Genomic DNA, 26,073 nt, shown 5'->3' on the forward strand with positions numbered 1-26,073 from the left:
GAGTTTACCAAAACCTATGTATTCAATATGAATGGAAAATATCAAACTACACACTATCACTGTACGTTTCAACTTGGCAACAGGTACATAGGTCAACTTCAAAATAATCCTGACTGTATTAAATTTCTCTAAAAATGTTCCTCGCCTTGCACATAATTCTCCTTCAAGTTGTCGCTTTTCCACTATTCATGATATTTGGTCCGATAATTCGGATATGGAGATATATCTCTTTAGAAAGTGAATTTTGGTTGGAAACGAGCTTAAAGCGTCATGAAAAAGAAGTGGGAAAAATTGTGGAGCAGGTCAAAGTTTGGATACAGAGTGGACGAGGTTCGAAAATGACAACTGCTCGGCCAGGATGGAAAAACATTTCTTTAACGAAAACGGACAAATCCAAGTATTTCCAAGTTCATATTGGGCTCGATCGAATTATTACATGGAAGGAAAATGAAGAAGTAAATTATATAGTAAATCTCTTGAAATGCATAAATTGCAGAGATTTAGATTATTTTTTCCGCACAAGTCCATCACAGTCGAGCCAGGTGTGATAATTGGTCAATTGTCTCGCTATCTTTTCAAGAGGGGGTGGACCATCCCCGTTGTACCAGAATTGGACTCGCTCTCGATCGGTAAGTGCAACGTAAATACTGCTTTTTTGAGTTCTGTAAACTTGACAAAATTAACTTCAGGCGGATTAATCTGTGGCGTGGGAATTGAGTCCAGTTCTCATAAACGGGGTCTTTTTCACGAGACGGTGCTTTCGTATGAAGTTGTGCTTGCCGACGGCAGTGTCGTGACATGTTCCAAGGTCAGTTTTTTCTGAGGTATTCCATAAAATAAATTTGATTCACTTTAGTTGGGTTGTTTACACTGTAGGACAAGGAGTCGGACTTATTTCACGCCATGCCCGGATCATTCGCCACGATTGGATTCTTAACTGCGGTCACAATCCCGATAATTCCTGCAAAGCGGTACACGACCAACAGTACATAATTCCTAATTATAATAAATCATAAACAACAAATTGACCCAATTCATCCAGTGGTTAGTAAATTATGTACATGGTAAAATTCGTGCAGTTTAATTTTACAACAATTTTCACAAAAATCTTTCTACACTTTAGCTTGAACCAGACTACGGCCGTTTTTTTCTATAAAAGTTTTTAAACAATTCTCAACAATGACAGATTTTACAATGTTATCCAGCTTTAAGTTAATTTATAATTATTTCGCAGCTTCGTGAAGCTAAACTACCGACCAGCTTCCTCCATCGCCGGACTGAACTCTCTTTTAAGCTGCCCGGGATTGAGGCATAAAGAGAAAGCCCGGCACTCGCCAATCTCACTGTAGTGAGAAGAGCGAGAACCCCGTCAACCTCTCTTCTCACCACCACTACCATCATCATCACCACCAACCGCCATCCCACCATCCCACCGCACACTTCCTCTTGTTTTTATATAAAAAAATTTTTATAATAAAAATTATAAAAAAATAATGGGCCAGAGCGAGGGGGAATGCACCCCCACACCTTCACCCTTCAAGAAAAGCGGAAAAGGTGAGAGAGAGAGTATAAAAATACTCCAATCCCCCTCACCTTCTCAACTCTTGTTTTTTTTGTGCAGAAGCGGCCAAGGGGAGGATCCGCCATAGCAGATCCTCTATCCCCAGCCACCGCGCAACTCATCGCCAGTCCCCAGCAAGGAGCCGAGAACGTGGCGGACATGGAAAAGGTGAGCAGGGAGAGAGAGTATAAAAATACTCCCTCAATCCCCACCCACCTTCTCATATTGTTTTTTTTTGTTGCAGTGACCAAGGGGAGGACCCGCCAAAGCAGATCCTCTACCCCCAGCCACCGCGCAACACGCCACCACTCCCCAGCAAGGAGCAGAAGCTCGACTCGCCAAGAGAGTCGTGGCAAAGGAAAAGGTGAGAAGGGAGAGAGAGCAATATTACTCCCTCGTTTCACACCCATCTTCTCAACTTGTTTGTTTTTGTTGCAGCGTCCAGGGGGATGACTCGCCGAAGCAGGTCCTCAACCCCCAGTCGTCGCGCATCTTGCCGCCACTCCCCAGTCAGGAGTCCCAGGACAAGCCGGGACTCGACCCACCGAGAACGTGGTGCAAAAGAAAAAAGTGAGAAGGAGAGAGAGTATAAAAATACTCCCTCAATCCCCCCACCTTCTCAATTTGTTTTTTTTTGCAGCGACCAGAGGGAGGACCCGCCAAAGCAGGTCCTCAACCCCCAGTCGTCGCGCATCTTGCCGCCACTCCCCAGTGAGGAGTCCCAGGACAAGCCGGGACTCGACCCACCGAGAACGTGGTGGACAAGGAAAAGGTGAGAAGGGAGAGAGAGTATTAATACTCCCTCAATCCCCACCCACCTTCTCAACTTGTGTTTTTTTGTGCAGAAACGGTGAAGGGGAGGACCCAATGCTTATAGATATGGCCGTTTATTCCAACGGATGTTTAGGCGTCATTTTTTAACGAAACCGATATTGGATCGGTATTTCTGTGGGCAACATCGTTCCCACAGACATACCGATCCAATATCGGTTTCGTTAAAAAATGACGCATAAACATCCATTTTTTTGTATAATAATTTGCAAAACGGGGTGATGAGAGATACCAATTTTGCGGTAATCTCAACACCACACCATCATCATCATCATCAACAAAACAGCGTGACCACCACCATCACACCTCCTCCTCGATTGTAACCACCGCCACACCTCCTCCACGAGCGTGACCACCGCCACACCTCCGTCTCGATTGTGACCACCATCACACCTCCTTCTCGATTTTGACCAACATCACACCTCCTTCTCGATTGTGACCACCGCTACACCTCCTTCTCGAGCGTGACCACCGCCACACCTCCTTCTCGATTGTGACCACCGCCACAACTCCACGACCGTTACCACCGCCACAACTCCACGAGCGTGACCACCGCCACACCTCGTTCTCGATTGTGACCACCATCACACCTCCTTGTCGATTGTGACCACCGCCACAACTCCGCGAGCGTGACCACCACCATCACACCTCCTCCTCGATTGTGACCACCGCCACACCTCCGTCTCGATTGTGACCACCGCCACACCTCCTCGAGCGTGACCACCGCCACAACTCCACGAGCGTGACCACCGCCACACCTCCTTCTCGATTGTGACCACCGCCACACCTCCGTCTCGATTGTGACCACCGCCACACCTCCGTCTCGATTGAGACCACCGCCACAACTCCGTCTCGATTGTGACCACCGCCACACCTTCTTCTCGATTGTGACCACCATCACACCTCCTTGTCGATTGTGACCACCGCCACAACTCCGCGAGCGTGACCACCACCATCACACCTCCTCCTCGATTGTGACCACCGCCACACCTCCGTCTCGATTGTGACCACCGCCACAACTCCGTCTCGATTGTGACCACCGCCACACCTCCACGAGCGTGACCACCATCACCGCACCTCCTCCACCTCAACCAACGGGATCAAAATGAAAAGCAAGAGAAGATTGCAGTTACAGAAGGCGTCCAAACAACGCTGGGAGGACAATGTTTCCGAAAACAAGGAGGAAAACCAGATGGAATTGTCAACCCTACCGGCGACCTCACACTCTCCATCGAAACAATTGAGAACAATACATTCTCCGTCGAAAAAATTAACATCCATACACTCTTCACCGAAAAAATCAACATCCATCCTTTCTGCAAAACTCGAGCCGAGGAAACTAGTTCTCCGTCGAAGTCATCCTCTAAAATACAAATGCTATGGAAAACGTAGCGTGCCTACGTCATCGGTATCCGAATATATACAGGATCCTGTCGCAAATGATGTCCCTGTCGGGCGACGCCTAATCTCGATTCAGTCTCTGAACCAAATAATGTCTTTAGCTGCTGATCATGGAAGACAATGCTCATTTCCACTTTTGCAGATCGTAAAAGAAATTCGCAAAGGACTTCAGTCGACACTGACGGCGTCTTGTGAAACTTGCATGAAGCTGTTTCAGTTCAGTAATGACATTGGACCCTGCACTCTTCCTGTCAATGAGGCTGGCGTGTGGGCAGGGCACACCAACGGGGGAGGATTCACAATAATGAAACATTCCTTGACGGCATTGGATCTCCCTTTCATGGACAGCAAAACTTATACAAATCTGGAAAATAGGTTTTCAAAACAACTGCATAGCGCATTTCTCTCAGAGTTGCAACGAAATGGAGAGGAGGAAAAAAGAATGGCTATTGAACTAGGCCAGATTGACCACGATGGAGTTCCATGGACAGATGTCTTAGGAGATGGTCAATGGAGCAAAAGGTCGTTCAATCAACAAGGCAGAGCACTGTCAGGATCGGCCGTACTTATTGGATTGCTAACCAAGAAACCACTCTTCGTAGGGGTTAGGAACAAAGTTTGTTTCATTTGCAAAACTCAACCAGAGAAGGAACATGAGTGTTTCAAGAACTGGGACGGATCATCTTCTGCTATGGAAACGAACATTATTATGGAAGGCTTCAAACGCAGTATTGAAATGCATGGGATTCGTTACCGCCGCTTTGTAGGGGATGGTGACTCGAGTGTATATCAAGGCATAAAGGATACCTACCTAAATAAGGACTACTTCACTTGTGTGCAGAAAATTCAATGCTACCTTCACGGAATCCGAGCGATGAATAAAAATTTACTCCTCGCCATCAAAAATAGCAACAGGAACAGTGGTTACCCAAAATTTCACAGAGACTGTCTTGAAGACCGTGTTCATCTATTTGGCAAATACGCGAACTATCTGATAGCGTTACACATCCAGGAACGCCCAAACGGAACGAACTCTGACACACTGGCTGAGGATTTGATTCAAATGCCAAGACATATATTTGGGGACCACAGAAAATGTTCAAAAATAATGTGCAATAACGGGGAAATTGTTATCCCACAAAGCTACAGAAAGGAAGACCCGTCACCAGCAAGGACTCTAAAGAATCCGCCTTCTGCCTTTTTTACTGGTGCTTTATGGAAGGAAATAGAGGACATCACTGGAAGGCTTGCCACACTTTCCGTGTCATTGCTGTATAGGATGAATACCAATATTGCGGAGACCTTCCAGGCCCATGTCAACAAATTTGCTCAAGGCCGACGAACTAATAATATCCTTAGGGGCGGGTATAACAGGAAGGTTGAAGAGGCGACATTTTCTTTCATGTATGGACCGACCTGGTATGTTGACCTCTACCAGAAGATCGAAGAAAGGGAACCATCTTCAATTTGGTTACGGGCACGGGAAGCACAACAGAAAACTAGTTCTGCCAGGCGAGCCCGCCCACAGGCTAAACGTCCCCGACAATACCACGTCGGCAAAGGAAATACACCCCAGTTCTTCAGCAAAAGAAAACCAGAAGGTGATAAAGATGATGGTCCAAACGCCCAGCGCGAGGATCTTCCCGAGGAAGAAATGCAATTTCGGATTCAGCAGTTCTTAGTTCAGCATGGTGTAGAAACCAAGGAGGAGCAGTGGGAATTGCATAGCAACACTGTTGGACAATTCGACAACCCTACCTACGTGCAGCACAGACACGGAATGATAACAGCCAGCATAGCAGGGACCATCGCCGGACTGAAAAACTCAACCAGTAATGTCAGCGTTATCGACCAGATTCTCTGGATCTGAGCGGAAAGCCCGAGATTGCGTGGGGTCACACAAACGAAAGCAGGGCACGGGAACTTTACAGGAAAATGACTTCAACTGTTGTCGAAAATGCAGGGCTTTTTGTCTCGTTGGAATTTGGAGGACTAGCAGCCAGTCCTGATGCTTTAGTTGGGACAAACGGCATTCTAGAGATAAAATGCCCCTACATAGAAAGAAATCTGTTGCCTACGGCTGTCGCTGACAGGAAGAAGGGAAAATTTATAATTAGGACTAATGGACCTAATGGACCTGAATACCATCTATTAAAAACTCACCACTACTACAAGCAGGTTGTAATGCAGCTTCATATAACCGGGAGGGATTTTTGTGATGTCGTCGTATGGACACAAGGTGGAACAACGTCGGATGCCACCCAAGAAGAAATCCCCATTGTCCCGGAGGGGCACATACTCATAATCCGAGTCATGAGGAACGATGAAACCCTGAAGGTCTGGGAACGAATGAGAGAGAAGCTTACGATTTTTTTCAATGAGGACTTGGGACCAGAAATTGTCGATTCTAGGTACGAAAGGAACTTGGGTTACAGACAACCACCATATCGTTTTGCTGCAATTGAAGCTGCTGCAGCAAAAAAAGCCGAAAAGGCAGGAGCGTCGACTACAATGGAGCCGCACAAGAAACAAGTGGACACGCCAAACCTTTGTGGAGGATATGGACGTAGACGAATTACAGGGAGACTTACTGGCACAAAGATAACAGGAACCAACTACAATGGAACTGGAATAATACCATCTGGGGGCCCAGCATTCAATGAACACATAAGGATGGAGCCCAAAATAATGCTTACAGAAAGATGTAGTTTTATAACACTTTCTATTTGCATTTAGTTGGGCTACGTCTGGTTAGTTGTGTTTTATACAACATCGTTTTTTGGCAGAACCGATTTTGAGACTTCTGGGTATATATATAAATCTATGGGTCGAACAATTACAATTGCACTGAACTTACTTTTTCATTTCGTCACCTTTTTTGGGTGACAAAATTCTAAAATTTTGACCCCATTCTTTCAGCATGTTTTTCAACACCCTACCCCGAAGAACATCACATTATCAGCAGAAGAGTTCAAAACGGCAATGCTACGACCTATCAGCTCAGAACCAAAGTTGCGTCAAGGCGTCGTTATTTCTCGAACGTATGGACCTGCCGTTATCAAAACGAGCGAGGAGAAAATGATAGATGCCATTTTTGAAAGCTGTGTTTTCAAATGTGCCATGAGCTGTGTTTTCGGCAAGTTAGTTAGAGTACGAAAAATTTCATAAAAATATTCCCAAAGCACGTGTTTTTTTTCTATGAAACATAAAATTGTACTTTCCAATCAGGCTACGCCTTTGGTGGTGTCATCGGCCTTTTTTCCGCCTCCGTCAACCCCACAATTACCGGCGCAGATGCGAAACAACAAACTCCACGAGAAGTATTTCGCGACATGAGGACGACGAGGATGAGCCATGCGAAAAATTTCGCCATCGTGGGTGCCATGTTCGCTTCGACGGAGCGCGTCCTCTGCGTGTTCTTTCACTCTCTCTCTCTTCTGTGCTTTCTCTCTCTCTCTCTCTTCTGTGCTTTATTTCACTCCCTCTTTCTTTCTCTGTTTTCTCTCTTTTTTGTGCTTGCTTTCTCTCTCTCTCACTCTCTTCTGTGCTTTATTTCACTCTCTCTCGTTCTTTCTCTGCTTTCTCTCTTTTTTGTGCTTGCTTTCTCTCTATTTTGTGCTTTCTTTCTCCTTTTTCTCTCTGCTTTATCTTTCTCATCCCCCAAAAAAATAAAATTTAAAAAAAAACAATAGAAAAATTTATTTCATAAAAATTATAATGAACGTTGTCTCCTCCGAAGGGGACAACGTCGTCCTTTGGGGGGGGCACCGGGGCGGTGTTCCAGGGTCTCGCTTCACGCGAGCCTCATCCCTCTTGGCCGGCAACGTCGGCCGAGGGAAGTAGACCGCGTGGAAGGTGGAAGTGGCGCCTGGGTTGGGATGGCGGAGTTTTCTGCTGCGGGGTGAGGATCTTCCTTGGCGGGTCCTCCCCTTCACCGTTTCTGCACAAAAAAACACAAGTTGAGAAGGTGGGTGGGGATTGAGGGAGTATTTATACTCTCTCCCTTCTCACCTTTTCCTTGTCCACCACGTTCTCGGTGGGTCGAGTCCCGGCTTGTCCTGGGACTCCTCACTGGGGAGTGGCGGCAACATGCGCGACGACTGGGGGTTGAGGACCTGCTTCGGCGAGTCATCCCCCTGGACGCTGCAACAAAAACAAACAAGTTGAGAAGATGGGTGTGAATCGAGGGAGTAATATTGCTCTCTCTCCCTTCTCACCTTTTCCTTTGCCACGACTCTCTTGGCGAGTCGAGCTTCTGCTCCTTGCTGGGGAGTGGTGGCGTGTTGCGCGGTGGCTGGGGGTAGAGGATCTGCTTTGGCGGGTCCTCCCCTTGGTCACTGCAACAAAAAAAAACAATATGAGAAGGTGGGTGGGGATTGAGGGAGTATTTTTATACTCTCTCTCCCTGCTCACCTTTTCCATGTCCGCCACGTTCTCGGCTCCTTGCTGGGGACTGGCGATGAGTTGCGCGGTGGCTGGGGGTAGAGGATCTGCTATGGCGGATCCTCCCCTTGGCCGCTTCTGCACAAAAAAAACAAGAGTTGAGAAGGTGAGGGGGATTGGAGTATTTTTATACTCTCTCTCTCACCTCTCACCTTTTCATAATAATGTTCGTTTCCATAGCAGAAGATGATCCGTCCCAGTTCTTGAAACACTCATGTTCCTTCTCTGGTTGAGTTTTGCAAATGAAACAAACTTTGTTCCTAACCCCTACGAAGAGTGGTTTCTTGGTTAGCAATCCAATAAGTACGGCCGATCCTGACAGTGCTCTGCCTTGTTGATTGAACGACCTTTTGCTCCATTGACCATCTCCTAAGACATCTGTCCATGGAACTCCATCGTGGTCAATCTGGCCTAGTTCAATAGCCATTCTTTTTTCCTCCTCTCCATTTCGTTGCAACTCTGAGAGAAATGCGCTATGCAGTTGTTTTGAAAACCTATTTTCCAGATTTGTATAAGTTTTGCTGTCCATGAAAGGGAGATCCAATGCCGTCAAGGAATGTTTCATTATTGTGAATCCTCCCCCGTTGGTGTGCCCTGCCCACACGCCAGCCTCATTGACAGGAAGAGTGCAGGGTCCAATGTCATTACTGAACTGAAACAGCTTCATGCAAGTTTCACAAGACGCCGTCAGTGTCGACTGAAGTCCTTTGCGAATTTCTTTTACGATCTGCAAAAGTGGAAATGAGCATTGTCTTCCATGATCAGCAGCTAAAGACATTATTTGGTTCAGAGACTGAATCGAGATTAGGCGTCGCCCGACAGGGACATCATTTGCGACAGGATCCTGTATATATTCGGATACCGATGACGTAGGCACGCTACGTTTTCCATAGCATTTGTATTTTAGAGGATGACTTCGACGGAGAACTAGTTTCCTCGGCTCGAGTTTTGCAGAAAGGATGGATGTTGATTTTTTCGGTGAAGAGTGTATGGATGTTAATTTTTTCGACGGAGAATGTATTGTTCTCAATTGTTTCGATGGAGAGTGTGAGGTCGCCGGTAGGGTTGACAATTCCATCTGGTTTTCCTCCTTGTTTTCGGAAACATTGTCCTCCCAGCGTTGTTTGGACGCCTTCTGTAACTGCAATCTTCTCTTGCTTTTCATTTTGATCCCGTTGGTTGAGGTGGAGGAGGTGCGGTGATGGTGGTCACGCTCGTGGAGGTGTGGCGGTGGTCACAATCGAGACGGAGTTGTGGCGGTGGTCACAATCGAGACGGAGGTGTGGCGGTGGTCACAATCGAGGAGGAGGTGTGATGGTGGTGGTCACGCTCGCGGAGTTGTGGCGGTGGTCACAATCGACAAGGAGGTGTGATGGTGGTCACAATCGAGAAGAAGGTGTGGCGGTGGTCACAATCGAGACGGAGTTGTGGCGGTGGTCTCAATCGAGACGGAGGTGTGGCGGTGGTCACAATCGAGACGGAGGTGTGGCGGTGGTCACAATCGAGAAGGAGGTGTGGCGGTGGTCACGCTCGTGGAGTTGTGGCGGTGGTCACGCTCGAGGAGGTGTGGCGGTGGTCACAATCGAGACGGAGGTGTGGCGGTGGTCACAATCGAGGAGGAGGTGTGATGGTGGTGGTCACGCTCGCGGAGTTGTGGCGGTGGTCACAATCGACAAGGAGGTGTGATGGTGGTCACAATCGAGAACGAGGTGTGGCGGTGGTCACGCTCGTGGAGTTGTGGCGGTGGTAACGGTCGTGGAGTTGTGGCGGTGGTCACAATCGAGAAGGAGGTGTGGCGGTGGTCACGCTCGAGAAGGAGGTGTAGCGGTGGTCACAATCGAGAAGGAGGTGTGATGTTGGTCAAAATCGAGAAGGAGGTGTGATGGTGGTCACAATCGAGACGGAGGTGTGGCGGTGGTCACGCTCGTGGAGGAGGTGTGGCGGTGGTTACAATCGAGGAGGAGGTGTGATGGTGGTGGTCACGCTGTTTTGTTGATGATGATGATGATGGTGTGGTGTTGAGATTACCGCAAAATTGGTATCTCTCATCACCCCGTTTTGCAAATTATTATACAAAAAAATGGATGTTTATGCGTCATTTTTTAACGAAACCGATATTGGATCGGTATGTCTGTGGGAACGATGTTGCCCACAGAAATACCGATCCAATATCGGTTTCGTTAAAAAATGACGCCTAAACATCCGTTGGAATAAACGGCCATATCTATAAGCATTGGGTCCTCCCCTTCACCGTTTCTGCACAAAAAAACACAAGTTGAGAAGGTGGGTGGGGATTGAGGGAGTATTAATACTCTCTCTCCCTTCTCACCTTTTCCTTGTCCACCACGTTCTCGGTGGGTCGAGTCCCGGCTTGTCCTGGGACTCCTCACTGGGGAGTGGCGGCAAGATGCGCGACGACTGGGGGTTGAGGACCTGCTTTGGCGGGTCCTCCCTCTGGTCGCTGCAAAAAAAAACAAATTGAGAAGGTGGGGGGATTGAGGGAGTATTTTTATACTCTCTCTCCTTCTCACTTTTTTCTTTTGCACCACGTTCTCGGTGGGTCGAGTCCCGGCTTGTCCTGGGACTCCTGACTGGGGAGTGGCGGCAAGATGCGCGACGACTGGGGGTTGAGGACCTGCTTCGGCGAGTCATCCCCCTGGACGCTGCAACAAAAACAAACAAGTTGAGAAGATGGGTGTGAATCGAGGGAGTAATATTGCTCTCTCTCCCTTCTCACCTTTTCCTTTGCCACGACTCTCTTGGCGAGTCGAGCTTCTGCTCCTTGCTGGGGAGTGGTGGCGTGTTGCGCGGTGGCTGGGGGTAGAGGATCTGCTTTGGCGGGTCCTCCCCTTGGTCACTGCAACAAAAAAAAACAATATGAGAAGGTGGGTGGGGATTGAGGGAGTATTTTTATACTCTCTCTCCCTGCTCACCTTTTCCATGTCCGCCACGTTCTCGGCTCCTTGCTGGGGACTGGCGATGAGTTGCGCGGTGGCTGGGGATAGAGGATCTGCTATGGCGGATCCTCCCCTTGGCCGCTTCTGCACAAAAAAAACAAGAGTTGAGAAGGTGAGGGGGATTGGAGTATTTTTATACTCTCTCTCTCACCTTTTCCGCTTTTCTTGAAGGGTGAAGGTGTGGGGGTGCATTCCCCCTCGCTCTGGCCCATTATTTTTTTATAATTTTTATTATAAAAATTTTTTTATATAAAAACAAGAGGAAGTGTGCGGTGGGATGGTGGGATGGCGGTTGGTGGTGATGATGATGGTAGTGGTGGTGAGAAGAGAGGTTGACGGGGTTCTCGCTCTTCTCACTACAGTGAGATTGGCGAGTGCCGGGCTTTCTCTTTATGCCTCAATCCCGGGCAGGCTTAAACCGACCATGTATGAAAAAAGAGCCAGTGACAAATGTGCGTAAACTCTCAATAATTCGAGTTACATATGTATGTAAATGTGTACGTAACAATAAAATAAATGTTATGAGACTATAAACAGTAAAACTCCATCGCGTACATAAATCTGGTTTTCTTCCCTATTTAATTTGAGTACGAAGCCTACCGAATTTAGCATGGAATGCATTAAAAAAATAATTTGTTAATGGAATACCATAGAAATTGTGTATATGTATATTTTATGACATTAATACCCACTCCTGCAGAGGTAGATATACGAAAAGAAGGTTTGCACAATTAGTCAACAAATCAGTCTTTCATATTTGTCAGTCAAAAATTCTGAACCAACCACCCCACTCGACCTATAGGAAGGAATATATAGATTATCCTCATGCATAGAGGGGAATATTCGCATTATTAAGTAGCGTCAGCTACTTATTGTGATCGTTTTGTCCGTCCGTATGTCCGTCTGTCCGTCCGTCAGCAGGATATTTCCAGAACGAGTCAAGATAATCAAACGCGGTTTTCGCCATTCTGCTTCTAATTTTTAGTTCTCGGCCGAGTTCGAAAGTGGGGTCAATTGGACCACCCCCCACAGCGCCGGGGGGTGTGGTCCAAAATTAAATTCAGGTTAATTTTCATATGGGGTGTCATTTTAAAGGAAATTTGACCGCGATTTCAATGACGTTAATGTTTTTGACCTCATGGCCTTGTGGACGAGGTCACAGGTCAAAAAGATACTTAATTGTCATATGGGGTGTCATTTTAAAGGAAATTTGACCGCGATTTCATTGACGTTAATGTTTTTGACCTCATGACCTTGTGGACGAGGTCACAGGTCAAAAAGATACTTAATTGTCATATGGGATGTCATTTTAAAGGAAATTTGACCCCGATTTCAAGGACGTTAATATTTTTGACCTCATGACCATAAGGACGAGGTCAGGGGTCAAAAATACACAATTGTCAGATATGATGTCATTTTTAAGGAAATTTCGATCGTTCTGACGCTACTTTTTTATATTCGTTTGTAAGGGTTTATTAGTAATCTTATCGTATTACTTGAAATCATGTTATCGGCAGCCAAATCATCGACACGTCATTTATGTAACATAAAATCAAGTAGTTAGTCTACAGTGAATCTCATCATCCCACTCCTTGTAAATTATTTTGTACGTATAGCTGAAGCTTCATTCTTCCTGCCTGACACAACCACATACTGACATAGGGCCACAGAGCTAAGCTTCATATGACATATGCAAATATGTATTGACTTGCTGGGTGTACCCGTATAAATTTAATTTTATATTGAATATGTACATTGATTGTTTAACTTTTGTGCTTTTAAAAAACTTAGAGTACTAATTGTTATCTAATCTCACAGGTTAAAGTGATTAGACATGCATACTTAAATACGTCATATTTTGAAAGAGGTATTAATTGCATAATTAATCAATTCATCAAATATGCCGTGATTTAATCATACGTATTTTATGACCGTCATAATAAGTACCTATGTTACATTTTCCGTAAAACAGTCAGTACCTAATAAAGATAACTTAATGCACACACTTAGCTCACAATGCACATATTACATATTTAGCAGACTTAATTTTATCAGGTAAGCACTTTTTATTTGATTATGCATATCCTTTAATCCGAGCTTCCGTACCGATGCAACTCGGTTAAAGCATATACAACCATACATGAGTATCATCATTTGTACTGTACCCAGTATCTCCAAGCTCTCAAACACGCATTCAGAAATATATTATTTTCGTGCATAAACAGTAAAACTAGAGGTGCACATTTAGTATATATGTACGTGTAATTTACTCAAAAATGTGTTTCAAAGGTTTGTCTTCTATCTTCTGCGCTCTGACGTTTCTTACAATATGTCATAGTTTTAAGGTCCATCGAGCAGGTATGGAATTAATCGAGATACTTTGGTGCATACTGATTATTAATCAGTGATTAAAGTGTTATTCGTACAATGACGCATTGATGCGTCATAAGTTTGTCATCTCATTCTACCCGTGTCAAATCTGTTCACTTGCAAATTTCTAAAATGTCATCAGCTTCATGAATTTTGAGATGCAAAGTTAATTGTTGGTTGGTACTGTAAAACCTTGAACTTGAAAAAAAAATTATTTTTTAGGAAATTTAATGTGAAAAATGGCAAAACATAGACAATTTTTTGCAAGTTCAAGGTACCAAAATTAACTAAAAAACTACATAAAGCATCAAAGATTGTATTTACCTATCTCAAACCTTATGAAACTCAATTTTAGAAATTTACATTTAAAGGCATTGAATAGAGGTAGAGTGGGATTAAAAATCTCGCGTCATCCTATAGCCTTCGCCAATCTTTGGTATAATTGAACAATTTTTTTGACATTCAAGCAGGACCTGGCATACTTATCATTGGGGGAAGTCCTGCCGCACGAGGCGAATTCCCATGGCTCGTTTCCATCCAATTGAAGAGTCGTGGACATATTTGTGGAGGAACGATTTTCAATAGTGAATGGATTCTAACAGCGGTAATTTTAAATTTTGAAATTTTCATGAAAGCAACTAACTCATATGTATTGCACCCAGGCGCACTGCATGTTTGAAGACCTACCACGTGGATATCAAATCGTAGCAGGGGAACATTTACGAAATGAAACTGACCCTTCGGAACAGATCGTGGATGTCGAGGGCTTCTTTGTGCATGAAAGTTATGATGAGTGAGTAAATATATGCATAGAGTTCACAGTTGGTTAGCGTTTCACAGTCACGCTTTTCATAGTTTCTTAGGATATGCGATTCATAGCTGCATTTTACTGTACTATTTACTGTATTATAAATGCATGCTATGTAATACCTGACTTTCGAAAGACGACTAAATCTACCCGATCTAGACTCTGACTCATTAATACACGAAAACTTGTCTCGAGGAAAAGTCAGATACGCTCCCAGAACTATTTATTGACCACGCAAATTAATCAGTATCACAAATGTCTGATTTCTGACAAGCACACTATTTTACTTTACAGAATTATCCAAAACGGTATCGAGTTTTTTCTAGTCTATCACTTTCTACATATAACGCCATAGAAATGTCTGCCAATTATTTTACAATTAAATTATCTGTGTACATTACGTCATAATTTAACACAGACTATGAGAAGGCTTTGCAATGAAAACGAAACTATGAAAAGATGACTATAAAATGCATGAGACCGGAGTACGCAATTGTCGACTTATTGGTAAAACTCCTGTTATAATGCTTCACAGAGACAGCGCTCAAAATGACATTGGTCTAATTCGCCTAAAATCCCCCATTAATTTTCACGATTTTGTCAAACCTGGAGTGATTGGGGATAATACGACCACCGAAGAAAACCAGCTGATCGCAGCTGGTTGGGGTTACACACAGTCCGGGACTCCCTCCAGCAGTATCGAACTGCTCAAGGTGACCGTTCCACTCCGACCGAATGCTGACTGTGACCTAGCCTATGGCGAATTTGGATATACCGGCGTTAAGCAAATTTGTGCAGGGATTGGCGGGAAAGACAGCTGTTCCGGTGACTCTGGGGGCGGTTTGATTAACGCGGGAGACAAGACGGTTGTGGGCATAGTTTCATACGGTATAAAAAAATTATTGTCAAAGATTTTTTTCGATAGGATTCATTGATTTAATTTGCGAAAATTTCCAGGTATCGAATGCGGGCTTCAAGTATTTCCTGGAGTTTACACGAGAATTAGTTACTATCATGACTGGATTATGGCGACGATTAGTAAAGCAGAGAGTACGACGACGACAAGAAGAGTGGAGAGTACGACGAATGGATCCTCAGATAATATGGGCAACATTATCGGACTCTATACAAAACTTGCTGTATTGTTGGCATCCGTTTTCCAATTGTTATAAAATATTGAATAAATTTAAAAAATGTAGGATTCGATGGTAGCCATGTTTTTCGTTAAAATTAAGGAAACTAGTATTTTGAAACGAAGTAGTAAATAAAAGTGTAAAGTAAACCTACAAAAAGAATAGACAGCATGAATTATTTTCTATTCTTCTAAATTACGCGATATTTGCTAAAATATATTTGAAGTTTTTATATTGTATAAAGCATGCATATTAGCACATAATGACTCATTGGTTAGTAGACCGATTGAATGCATGTTTAACATTTACTGAGAGATATGTGCTACGAAACCCGTTTCCATATTTAGCGAGAGGCAGAGTGAGACTCGGATTCTGGATCATTTCTCAGTTCACTTGTCTATTGCTTAGTAACTATATTTTGTTACGGCTCTTGCCATATGTATAAGCCACTCCCTCAGAAACTTTTACCCCAAAAACCTCCTCGTACCCACACTTTTACTTCGCACTCTTAGAAATGTATCTAACTTAGCGCTGAGTTGCTTGCCTACATACACTGTACGGGGTATTGATAAGTCTACACAGGGTAAAGTGGCCAACCCTTCACCGGGTTTGCCCAAACTTTACTCTGTTTAGCCAACATTACTTGCGTTTACTCGAGCAAGAGTTGCCAATGCATATCTTACCCATGGCAGAGTTATCTGAGTTGGGCGCGAGGTCGGCTGGTAAACCACAAAGCACCTCATTCCACACTCAACCGCCTTCCGCATACGCTGCGAGTGTCATTTTGGCAGTGGAAATTTATTTATTTTCTGACCCCCATTTAATTTTAACCACCCCCACTCGAAAATGGCAACACAAGAAGTGCAAGGACTTCTACAGCAATTTGGATTACAAGAATCGTAAAAAATTGAGGGTAAATAGATATTTAAGTAATTCTTGCAAATTGTACAATAAATTTTATTCTTATAAATTTGATTTGAATTTTCCGTCTTATTTTCAGATCACCATATTACAGATGACGAATTACTAGAGCCATCGAAGGGGGAGAGACGAGGGATGAAATTTTAAAATTGATAAATAATTAATAAAATTTTAAATTGAAATTATGTAAGCAAAATTAAGTAGATTTCAAGTTATTTGCATATACCGCTCTCACAGAAATAGCCCGGTACCGAGTAAGCAGTACTCCTATGAGGGTTACCAATGCGCAGTGCCCTGGCTGGAAGCGTTACTCCGCTGAGAGTAACGCTGTATTTTCACGGAGTAAAACGCGTAACTCTTTTGCATTTAAGCTCCCACGTACACCATAGAGAGTGCAAACACTATTAACTCTGGCATGGATAGAATTTTACTCCGTGTGGGGTTATTTATTCTTACAGTGTACGCATAAATCATTAAAAAAACTCATGGTTCCCGCACTTTTACTTCTGACAACCTGATGCCAGATCTTTCTCCTTGAGAAGAACTATATTTTCAGCGTTTGTTGTCCGCACTGTAAGAATAAATAACCCCACACGGAGTAAAATTCTATCCATGCCAGAGTTAATAGTGTTTGCACTCTCTATGGTGTACGTGGGAGCTTAAATGCAAAAGAGTTACGCGTTTTACTCCGTGAAAATACAGCGTTACTCTCAGCGGAGTAACGCTTCCAGCCAGGGCACTGCGCATTGGTAACCCTCATAGGAGTACTGCTTACTCGGTACCGGGCTATTTCTGTGAGAGCGGTATATGCAAATAACTTGAAATCTACTTAATTTTGCTTACATAATTTCAATTTAAAATTTTATTAATTATTTATCAATTTTAAAATTTCATCCCTCGTCTCTCCCCTTCGATGGCTCTAGTAATTCGTCATCTGTAATATGGTGATCTGAAAATAAGACGGAAAATTCAAATCAAATTTATAAGAATAAAATTTATTGTACAATTTGCAAGAATTACTTAAATATCTATTTACCCTCAATTTTTTACGATTCTTGTAATCCAAATTGCTGTAGAAGTCCTTGCACTTCTTGTGTTGCCATTTTCGAGTGGGGGTGGTTAAAATTAAATGGGGGTCAGAAAATAAATAAATTTCCACTGCCAAAATGACACTCGCAGCGTATGCGGAAGGCGGTTGAGTGTGGAATGAGGTGCTTTGTGGTTTACCAGCCGACCTCGCGCCCAACTCAGATAACTCTGCCATGGGTAAGATATGCATTGGCAACTCTTGCTCGAGTAAACGCAAGTAATGTTGGCTAAACAGAGTAAAGTTTGGGCAAACCCGGTGAAGGGTTGGCCACTTTACCCTGTGTAGACTTATCAATACCCCGTACAGTGTATGTAGGCAAGCAACTCAGCGCTAAGTTAGATACATTTCTAAGAGTGTAGGTAAAAAAAATCGCCAATTTTCGAATCTTGAAACTTTTGATACATCATAACGTTCGTATTCATAGGACAAGTCAAATGTCAAATGCAAGTTATGTTGTTACCTAGTGTACATTGACTTTCTAATTTTTTCCAGTTTGTTTCCATAATTTCTGAAGGGAGTGGTGGTTTCAAATAATTCTAAAATAGCCATGCTACATTAATGGTTGCCACGGAAATGTTGTTTCCAAATTTTTGTATTTAATTCGATGAAATCGATGCAACGCGGCATGGCACATTTCCCTTAATATGCCTCTACAACGACATACAGAAAAAAAACTTAAATTACATGATTGTAACAAGTTTGCCGTTTGCGTTATTCCGTTTTTTGTATCCAAATTGTTTGAAATAATGTTCCTCGTAGACTTATGATCATGAGATTTAGTATTTCGGGGTCAACGTCAACGGTTTGTCTTGTCATTACTCATTACTTGGCATCATGTAAAAAGGGTGATGAGGTAAATAAAGTTTCTTCCCGATTTACCAGTCTGCATTTTTAATGAGGATGAGCATGAACATTTATTAGGAGGAGATTCATTGAAGCATTAAACGAGGTGATTAATGCATGGTGTAAATTATTTACATATGTATAAAAACAAATTCATCATTTCTACCTGACACAGGCACATATTGACAAATGTATCGACTTGCATGAATTTGATTCTATATATAGATTATGTGCTTTGATAACTTTTATGCTTTTGAACAACTTGGCGTACTAATTTTTACCTAATCTCACAAATTAAAGTGAAAAGGGCATGCGTATATACACGTCATAGATATTTAGTACGAGGTATTAGTTACATAATTAGTCATGTTCTCAATGTGTCGTGATTTCAATACACATTTTACAGAGGTGGGCAAAATCAAAGACCAAGATATTATAGCTTTTGATCTTGATTTCGAACTTCAACCGTCAACTGTATAGTCTTCTATCTTTATCTTTTAGTTCAAGATTAAAATTGCAAATATGAAAAGTATCGTTTTAAAACCTTTTACATACATTTTACATTTTATTGATCATATTGATAATTTTTATAAATTTTCGCCTATATTCAGTACTCTCATTGTATTCAAGAAAACGCAAAATATGAGATTTAATTTGTTTCCTGATCAATCATAAGAGTTGTTCATCGACGATCTATTCATGTATTTCCATACATATGCGAGCGTTTTTAAATCGTCACAAATTTATATGCCCCACACCCGCAAGTTACCAAGACGTGAAGTGTAAACCAAAGTTAAAACATCACAGCAAATGTTTGGGTAAGTATTAATACATACATAATTATAACCACGGAAAATGACTAAACTATGCGTAACGCGTGCCTGTATTTACCGATTGATTTGTATGAACAAATATTTGCAGAATGGCAGGATTTTAAATCTCGGCTTCATTCACTGTATACGTACATATGTATTCATATAATCTTATGATCCGGTAGTTGATCTTTTATCCTTTTATCTTCAGTATTAGACAAATTTATGTTTATCTGTGACAATTTTCTAGCGTAATGAGAAGATTATCTTGATCCTTTATCTTCATGTCCAAAAACTTTGATCTTGCCCATCTCTGATATTTCATAAGCGTCATGATATGTCGTATTTTCCGGGAAACAGTACTTAATAAAGACCGTTGGAATAAAAAGAATTAAATATGAGCACTGTAAATACAGTTAATGAGCAGAATTGTGTTTCATCAGTATTCACCTTTTATTTGATGATGCATCTGTTAAGTCAAACTTCCATAATTAGATATTATCTAAGTCGGCATAAGCATATAAAACCAGAGATGAGTATCGTAATTTTTATGCAGTATCTCTCAGCTCTCGTGCATACATTCACATATTTTCATGCATAAGAGCTGTAGTTTTGCATAATCATTTTATAAGTGTAATACTCAAAAATGTGTTTGAAAAATTTGCCATCTCTCCTATGTGCCTTGACACTTTTTACAATATGTCATAGTTTTAAGGTCGATCGAGCAGGTATATTTGATTACTTTGGTAAACAATAACCCATATTTGGTGCGAGTAATGGAACAATTAAAATAAAATTCAAGCAGGGCCTGGCACACTTATCGTCGGGGGCAGTCCCGCCGCAAGAGGCGAATTCCCATGGCTCGTTTCCATCCAATTGAAGGACTTTGGACATATTTGTGGAGGAACGATTTTGAATAGTGAATGGATTCTAACGGCGGTAATTTTAAATTTTGGCATTTTCATGAAAGCAACTAACTCATATGTATTGTACCCAGGCGCACTGCATGTTTGAAGAATATCAAAGTGAATATCAAATCGTAGCGGGAGATCATTTGCAAAACCAGACTGACCCTTCTGAACAGATCGTGGATGCCGAGGACTTCTTCGTTCATGGAAATTACGACGAGTGAGTAATATATGCATAGAGTGCCTTGGATTTTATGTTTGGTTAGCGTTTCAAAGTCACGCCTTTCATAGTTTCTTAGGATATGCGATTCATAGCTGCATTTTGCTATTTAAATTGCGACTGTATAAACGCATACTATGTAATACCTGACTATGAAAAGGCTTTGGTATGAAATCGAAACTGTGAAAAGATGACTGCATGACGCCGGAGTAATTAGATATTTGTCTACCTAAAACTTCCTGACACATAGCTAACAATAATTTTATAATGCTTCACAGCGATTATCTTAAAAATGACATTGGTCTAATCCGCCTAAAATCTCCCATCAAATTTGACGACGTTGTCAAAGCTGCCAAAATCGGGGATAACACGACGAGCGCAGAAAACCAGCTGATCACAGCTGGTTGGGGCGACACAGAGTATGGGACTCCCTCCAGCAGTATCCAGCTTCTCAAGGTGACCGTTCCACTCCGACCGAATGCTGACTGTGACCTAGCCTATGGCGAATTTGGATATACCGGCGTAAGGCAAATTTGTGCGGGGATTGGCGGGAAAGACAGCTGTTCCGGTGACTCTGGGGGCGGATTGATTAATGCGGGGGACAAGACGGTTGTGGGCATAGTTTCATATGGTATGCAAAAATAGCTGAGTACTAGGTTTTTGCGATAGGATTCATTGGATTAAATTTGCCAAAAATTTCCAGGTATCGAATGCGGGCTTCAAGCATTTCCTGGAGTTTACACGAGAATTAGTTACTATCATGACTGGATTATGACGACGATTAGTAAAGCAGAGAGTACGACGACGACTAGAAGAGTGGATAGCACGACGACGACGACTAGTCCAACAGACAGCACGAAGACGACTACGACAACTAGTCGAGTAGAGAGTACGACGACTGGACCCCCAGATAATAAGGGCAGTACTATCGCTCTACACACAAAATTTGCTGTATTTTTGGCATCCATTTTCCAAATGTTGTAAAATATTGAATAAATTTGAAAACTTTAATGTATGTTTCGATGGTAGCAAGGTTTTCATTAAAATTAAGCAAACTAGTATTTTGAGTACGTAAAGTATCTAAGTAGTAAATAAAAGTGTAAACCTACAAAAAATATAGGCAGCATGAATTATTTGCTACTCTTCCATATTACGCGATATTTTGCAAAGATATATTTGATGTTTTTATATTCTGGAACTGATATAAAGCATACATATACACATAATAACTAATTATTTGGTATATACATCAATTGAATGCATGTTTAATATTCCAATATTCGTGGGGAATTTGTAACTACAAATAAAAGTGTAAACCTACAAAAAGTATAGGCAGCATGAATTGTTTGCTACTCTTCCATATTACGCGATGTTTTCCCAAGATATACTTGAAGTTTTTATATTGTGGTAAACCAAGTGAATGCATGTTTAACATTCAAACTTTCGCGGAATTAGTAACTACACATGGAAAAAACTTAAATTACATAATTTCAAGTATTTAGTTTGCCAGAATTTTTCCATTTTTTTCATCCAAATTGTTGAAATAATGTTTCTCGTGGACTTTATGATCTCTTCCAAATTGGAATTTCCAATCACTTACTCATTTCTCTTTAGCTAAGGGAGTTGTGTATGACGAGATCATTGTATGTGATCGAATAAGTGCTACATGAGATTTAGTATTTCGGGATCAACGGTTTGCCTTGTCATTACCTGGCGTCATGTAAAAAAGGGTTTCCAGCACGCAACCAATCTTCCTGATTTACATGTAGTCTGCATTTTTAATGAGGATGAGCATGAAAATTTATAAGCTGGAGAAATTTTATGGAGAAATTTGAAATATACATATCTAGCAGTCGAGTGAAACCTTGCACTTTAGTTGACACATTCGTGGACGCATTAAACGAGGTGATTAAATTAACACATAGTGTAAATTATTTACATATTTACATATGTATAAAAACAAATTCATCCTTTCTATGTACCTGACACAGGCAGATATTTACAAATCAGATAAATGTATCAACTTGTATGAATTTTATTCTATAGATTATGTGCCTTGCTTGTTTAACTTTTGTGCTTTTGAACAACTTGGCGTACTAATTTTTATCTAATCTCACACATTAAAGTGATATGGATATGCATATTTATGTATATGCACGTCATATTTAGTACGAGGTATTAATTGCATAATTAGTCATGTCCTCAAGTGTGTCGTGATTTCAATACACATTTTACAGAGGTGGGCAAAATCAAAGACCAAGAAATATTATAGCTTTTGACCCGAATTTCGAACTTTAAAGTTCGTTTCACGCTGAGGAGGGGAGGTTGTGTACTATCAACTCCCGGATCTCGATGCCCTTTGGATATGTTGTAGTGTCCCATGAATGTACAACAACCCTGAAGTGGTTTGATTCCATGGCCACATTTGCGCCCGCCACACCCACTCAAAGGTGCCCAAAAATCGCTTTCACTCCAGCTTTCACTCACTCAAATCCACCTCAAAAATCCAATTTTACTCCGATTTTCAAATTTCTTTCACCATTATACTCCCAGATAGTTGCTTTCTTATTTCCAATATCAAACTCAACTTTTTGAATTTCTTAGTATTTTTAAAATTTAAAATTCTGAATGAGCATTGTTATAGTAATCAACAAAACAAATTATGCCTGCGAATTAATCATCAAAAAAGTTGAGTTTGATATTGGAAATAAGAAAGCAACTATCTGGGAGTATAATGGTGAAAGAAATTTGAAAATCGGAGTAAAATTGGATTTTTGAGGTGGATTTGAGTGAGTGAAAGCTGGAGTGAAAGCGATTTTTGGGCACCTTTGAGTGGGTGTGGCGGGCGCAAATGTGGCCATGGAATCAAACCACTTCAGGGTTGTTGTACATTCATGGGACACTACAACATATCCAAAGGGCATCGAGATCCGGGAGTTGATAGTACACAACCTCCCCTCCTGAGTGATCTCGGAATTTCTGCCGTCAAAATCACGTGCCCATTTACTTAACATTGGAGCCGGGCTGAAATTCTATTTGAATGTGCAATCAATCAGCGTGAAACGGAGTTTATCTTTACAGTCTTCTATTGATCTTCATCTTTGAGTTCACGATTAAAATCGCAAATATGAAAAGTATTGTTTTAAAACCTAAGTATTGATAATTTTTGTAAATTTTCGCCTTTGTTCAATACTCTAATTGTATTTTAGAAAACGCAAAACATGAGATTTAATTTGTTTCCTGATCAATCATACCAGTTGTTCAACGACGATCTATTTTTGTATTTCCATATATGCGAGTGTTTTGAACTCGTTACTAATTTATATGCCCGGCAACCGCAAGTTACCATGAAGTGAAATGTAAACCAAAGTTAAAACATCACAGCAAATGATTTTGGTAAGTATTAATAAATACATACACTTAATTATAACCATGTTGATGCTGTCAGCTTTGAATAACTATCTAATATAGGTATTGTGTCATATTTGTAGTGTTCGAAAAATTACTAAACTATGCGTAAAACGCGTGCCTGTATTTATCGGTTTATGTGAACAAATATTTTCAGGATGGCAGGGTTTTAAATCTCGGCTTCATTCACTGTATTCATTTGATCTTATGATCTGGTATTTGATCTTCTAACTTCAGTATTGGACAGATTTATGTTCATCTGTGACATTTTTTTTGCGTAACTTATCTTGATATTTTGTCTTGATGTCCAAAAACTTTGATCTTGCCCATCTCTGATATTTCATAACGGTCATGATATGTTGTTTTTTCCGGGAAAGAGTGCTTAATAAAGACCGTTGGAATAAAAATTATTAAATATGAGCACTGTAAATAAAGTTATTGAGCAGAATTTTGTTTTATCAGGTATTCACCTTTTATCTGATGATGCATCTTGTTGAGTCAAACTGCCATATCAAATTCGGCATAAACCAGAGATGAGTATCGTAATTTTTATTAAGTATCTCTCACCTCTCGTGCATGCATACATATATTTTCATGCATAAGAGTTGCACATATTTTTTTGCATATTTATTTCATACGTGTAGTACTCACAAATGTCTTTGATAAATTTGCCATTTCTCCTCTGTGCCCTGACACTTTTTACAATATGTCATAGTTTTAAGGTCGATCGAAGAGGTATATTTGAATACTTTATAAAACATTAGCCCATATTTAGTACGAGTAATTGAACAATTAAAATAAAATTCAAGCAGGGCCTGGCACATTGATCGTCGGGGGCAGTCCCGCCGCAAGAGGCGAATTCCCGTGGCTCGTTTCCATCCAATTGAAGGGCTTTGGACATATTTGTGGAGGAACGATTTTGAACAGTGAATGGATTCTAACGGCGGTAATTTTCAATTTTGACGTTATTGCGAAAGCAGCTATTTTAACTCATATGTATTGCACCCAGGCGCACTGCATGTTTGAAGACCTGCCACGTGGATATCAAATCGTAGCAGGAGAATATTTACGAAATGAGACTGACGCTTCTGAACAGATCGTGGATGTCGAGGGCTTCTTCGTGCATGAAAATTACAACGAGTGAGTAATTATGCAATTGTCGAATTAAACTTTCTGCTACATAGCTCAGATTGTATATGCTTCACAGAAACAACGTTCAAAATGACATTGGTCTAATCCGTCTAAAATCTTCCATCAAATTCGACGACGTCGTCAAAGCTGCCAAAATTGGGGATAAGGCTACCACCGCAGAAAACCAGCTGATCACAGCTGGTTGGGGGTACACAGAGTATGGGATTCCCTCCAGCAGTATCCAGCTTCTCAAGGTGACCGTTCCACTCCGACCGAATGTTGACTGCGACCAAGGCTATGGTCCAGGATATACCGGCGTGCAGCAAATTTGTGCGGGGATTGGCGGGAAAGACAGCTGTTCCGGTGACTCTGGTGGCGGTTTGATTAACGCGGGAGACAAGACGGTTGTGGGCATAGTTTCGTACGGTATGCAAAAATACGAAGTAATCGAGTGACAGGTTATTTCGATAGGATTCGTTGGCTTAAACTTATTTAAAATTTCCAGGTAACGAATGCGGGCTTCAAGAATACCCTGGAGTTTACACAAGAATAAGTTACTATCATGACTGGATTACTAAAACGATGGGAAGCTCAGGAAATATTGGCAACACTGTCGCACTCCACACAAAATTTGCTGTATTTTTGGCATGCATTTTCCAATTGTTATAAAATATTTAATGCATTTGACAAGTCTGACATATGTAGGACGCGATGGTAACAATGTTTTTCATTAAAATTTAGCAAACTATAGCTTATATAATAGTATTTTGAAACGAAATAGTAAAAATGCAAACCCACAAAATATTAGCACCGTGATCAACTTAATTAATTGTAATATTTTGCTACTCTTCCATATTATGCGATGTTCTGCCAAAAAATACCCATGTTACAATATGTCATTGCCCATCAGGAAAATAATGTCTGCAATTTGATGAGGTCCTTTTTCATTTCATTGATAAACATATATACAAACATATATTGCCGATCCGAAACTGCACGGTGTTTTTTGAAATTTTTATATTGTGGACTGATCATGTATAACTCCTTGGGTTGTATGTAGACCAATTGAATACATACATATTTAACATTAAAGGAAGACGAGATGAAATTTTGTTAAAATATTAGCTGAATTAGTAACTTTGATGACACATATGATATAAATTGTTCAGATAATGCTAAATTCCTCCTCCCGGCCTGAAACAACTAAATGTATATATGTATTTATGTATTTCTGTA

The 26,073-nt window shown here is 41.5% G+C and overlaps 5 protein-coding genes across 12 annotated transcripts; 4 read left to right on the plus strand and 1 right to left on the minus strand.

Annotated features, from left to right (window-relative positions):
• Nucleotides 1-65: 65 nt before the first annotated feature.
• On the plus strand, nt 66-11,735 carry LOC110851903 (delta(24)-sterol reductase). 2 transcript variants are annotated; one of them, XM_035856305.1, is made up of 6 exons: nt 66-455; nt 524-629; nt 690-808; nt 877-971; nt 1,235-1,309; nt 11,605-11,735. In XM_035856305.1, the coding sequence occupies exons 1-6, from the start codon at nt 135-137 to the stop codon at nt 11,651-11,653; spliced, it is 765 nt and encodes a 254-aa protein (XP_035712198.1). In that variant the 5' UTR covers nt 66-134; the 3' UTR covers nt 11,654-11,735. The 2 variants fall into 2 exon arrangements, with proteins under 2 accessions (XP_035712198.1, XP_035712202.1); XM_035856309.1 differs by lacking the exon at nt 11,605-11,735 and adding an exon at nt 2,000-4,593 and having other exon boundaries at nt 1,235-1,925.
• On the minus strand, nt 7,409-11,611 carry LOC118437330. 5 transcript variants are annotated; one of them, XR_004836036.1, is made up of 2 exons: nt 8,011-11,611; nt 7,409-7,936 (listed from the first exon to the last, which is right to left on the minus strand). XR_004836036.1 is itself a non-coding variant. In XM_035856281.1 (2 exons), the coding sequence occupies exon 2, from the start codon at nt 9,399-9,401 to the stop codon at nt 8,385-8,387; it is 1,017 nt and encodes a 338-aa protein (XP_035712174.1). In that variant the 5' UTR covers nt 9,402-11,277; nt 11,345-11,611; the 3' UTR covers nt 7,410-8,384. The 5 variants fall into 5 exon arrangements, 3 of the variants coding, with proteins under 3 accessions (XP_035712174.1, XP_035712175.1, XP_035712172.1); XR_004836034.1 differs by having other exon boundaries at nt 7,409-7,733; nt 7,805-11,611; XM_035856281.1 differs by having other exon boundaries at nt 7,410-11,277; nt 11,345-11,611.
• A 1,593-nt stretch (nt 11,736-13,328) lies between the features above and the next one.
• Nucleotides 13,329-15,663, plus strand: LOC110856015 (trypsin-1). 2 transcript variants are annotated; one of them, XM_022104460.2, is made up of 5 exons: nt 13,329-13,551; nt 14,031-14,167; nt 14,226-14,356; nt 14,907-15,259; nt 15,329-15,663. In XM_022104460.2, exons 1-5 carry the CDS (start codon nt 13,470-13,472, stop codon nt 15,541-15,543), a joined length of 918 nt encoding a protein of 305 aa, XP_021960152.1. In that variant the 5' UTR covers nt 13,329-13,469; the 3' UTR covers nt 15,544-15,663. The 2 variants fall into 2 exon arrangements, with proteins under 2 accessions (XP_021960152.1, XP_021960160.1); XM_022104468.2 differs by having other exon boundaries at nt 14,034-14,167.
• Nucleotides 15,664-19,739: 4,076 nt separating this feature from the next.
• Nucleotides 19,740-21,360, plus strand: LOC110851995 (trypsin-1). The gene is made up of 5 exons (XM_022099986.2): nt 19,740-19,898; nt 19,973-20,109; nt 20,168-20,298; nt 20,577-20,929; nt 21,002-21,360. The coding sequence occupies exons 1-5, from the start codon at nt 19,817-19,819 to the stop codon at nt 21,280-21,282; spliced, it is 984 nt and encodes a 327-aa protein (XP_021955678.1). The 5' UTR covers nt 19,740-19,816; the 3' UTR covers nt 21,283-21,360.
• Nucleotides 21,361-24,227: 2,867 nt separating this feature from the next.
• On the plus strand, nt 24,228-25,639 carry LOC110856032 (trypsin-1). 2 transcript variants are annotated; one of them, XM_022104485.2, is made up of 5 exons: nt 24,228-24,441; nt 24,519-24,652; nt 24,716-24,846; nt 24,914-25,263; nt 25,343-25,639. In XM_022104485.2, exons 1-5 carry the CDS (start codon nt 24,360-24,362, stop codon nt 25,504-25,506), a joined length of 861 nt encoding a protein of 286 aa, XP_021960177.1. In that variant the 5' UTR covers nt 24,228-24,359; the 3' UTR covers nt 25,507-25,639. The 2 variants fall into 2 exon arrangements, with proteins under 2 accessions (XP_021960177.1, XP_021960169.1); XM_022104477.2 differs by having other exon boundaries at nt 24,229-24,441; nt 24,516-24,652.
• Nucleotides 25,640-26,073: the final 434 nt, after the last annotated feature.

The sequence above is a fragment of the Folsomia candida genome, unplaced genomic scaffold (assembly GCF_002217175.1).
Source record: "Folsomia candida strain VU population unplaced genomic scaffold, ASM221717v1 Fcan01_Sc001, whole genome shotgun sequence".
NCBI classification, from domain to species: domain Eukaryota; kingdom Metazoa; phylum Arthropoda; class Collembola; order Entomobryomorpha; family Isotomidae; genus Folsomia; species Folsomia candida.

What these genes read in the sequence shown, in the direction of transcription:
- LOC118437330 (XM_035856281.1), bottom strand. Translation starts at nt 9,401, where the DNA reads ATGAAAAGCAAGAGAAGATTGCAGTTACAGAAGGCGTCCAAACAACGC.
- LOC110851995 (XM_022099986.2), top strand. Translation starts at nt 19,817, where the DNA reads ATGTGTTTGAAAAATTTGCCATCTCTCCTATGTGCCTTGACACTTTTT. An exon ending in TTTTAAGGTCGATCGAGCAG is followed by an intron (nt 19,899 to 19,972) that starts GTATATTTGATT and finishes ATAAAATTCAAG; the next exon opens with CAGGGCCTGGCACACTTATC. An exon ending in GTGAATGGATTCTAACGGCG is followed by an intron (nt 20,110 to 20,167) that starts GTAATTTTAAAT and finishes TATTGTACCCAG; the next exon opens with GCGCACTGCATGTTTGAAGA.
- LOC110856015 (XM_022104460.2), top strand. Translation starts at nt 13,470, where the DNA reads ATGTGTTTCAAAGGTTTGTCTTCTATCTTCTGCGCTCTGACGTTTCTT. An exon ending in TTTTAAGGTCCATCGAGCAG is followed by an intron (nt 13,552 to 14,030) that starts GTATGGAATTAA and finishes TTGACATTCAAG; the next exon opens with CAGGACCTGGCATACTTATC. An exon ending in GTGCATGAAAGTTATGATGA is followed by an intron (nt 14,357 to 14,906) that starts GTGAGTAAATAT and finishes AATGCTTCACAG; the next exon opens with AGACAGCGCTCAAAATGACA.
- LOC110851903 (XM_035856305.1), top strand. Translation starts at nt 135, where the DNA reads ATGTTCCTCGCCTTGCACATAATTCTCCTTCAAGTTGTCGCTTTTCCA. An exon ending in CATGGAAGGAAAATGAAGAA is followed by an intron (nt 456 to 523) that starts GTAAATTATATA and finishes TTTCCGCACAAG; the next exon opens with TCCATCACAGTCGAGCCAGG. An exon ending in GTGTCGTGACATGTTCCAAG is followed by an intron (nt 809 to 876) that starts GTCAGTTTTTTC and finishes TTTACACTGTAG; the next exon opens with GACAAGGAGTCGGACTTATT.
- LOC110856032 (XM_022104477.2), top strand. Translation starts at nt 24,360, where the DNA reads ATGTCTTTGATAAATTTGCCATTTCTCCTCTGTGCCCTGACACTTTTT. An exon ending in TTTTAAGGTCGATCGAAGAG is followed by an intron (nt 24,442 to 24,515) that starts GTATATTTGAAT and finishes ATAAAATTCAAG; the next exon opens with CAGGGCCTGGCACATTGATC. An exon ending in TGTGGGCATAGTTTCGTACG is followed by an intron (nt 25,264 to 25,342) that starts GTATGCAAAAAT and finishes TAAAATTTCCAG; the next exon opens with GTAACGAATGCGGGCTTCAA.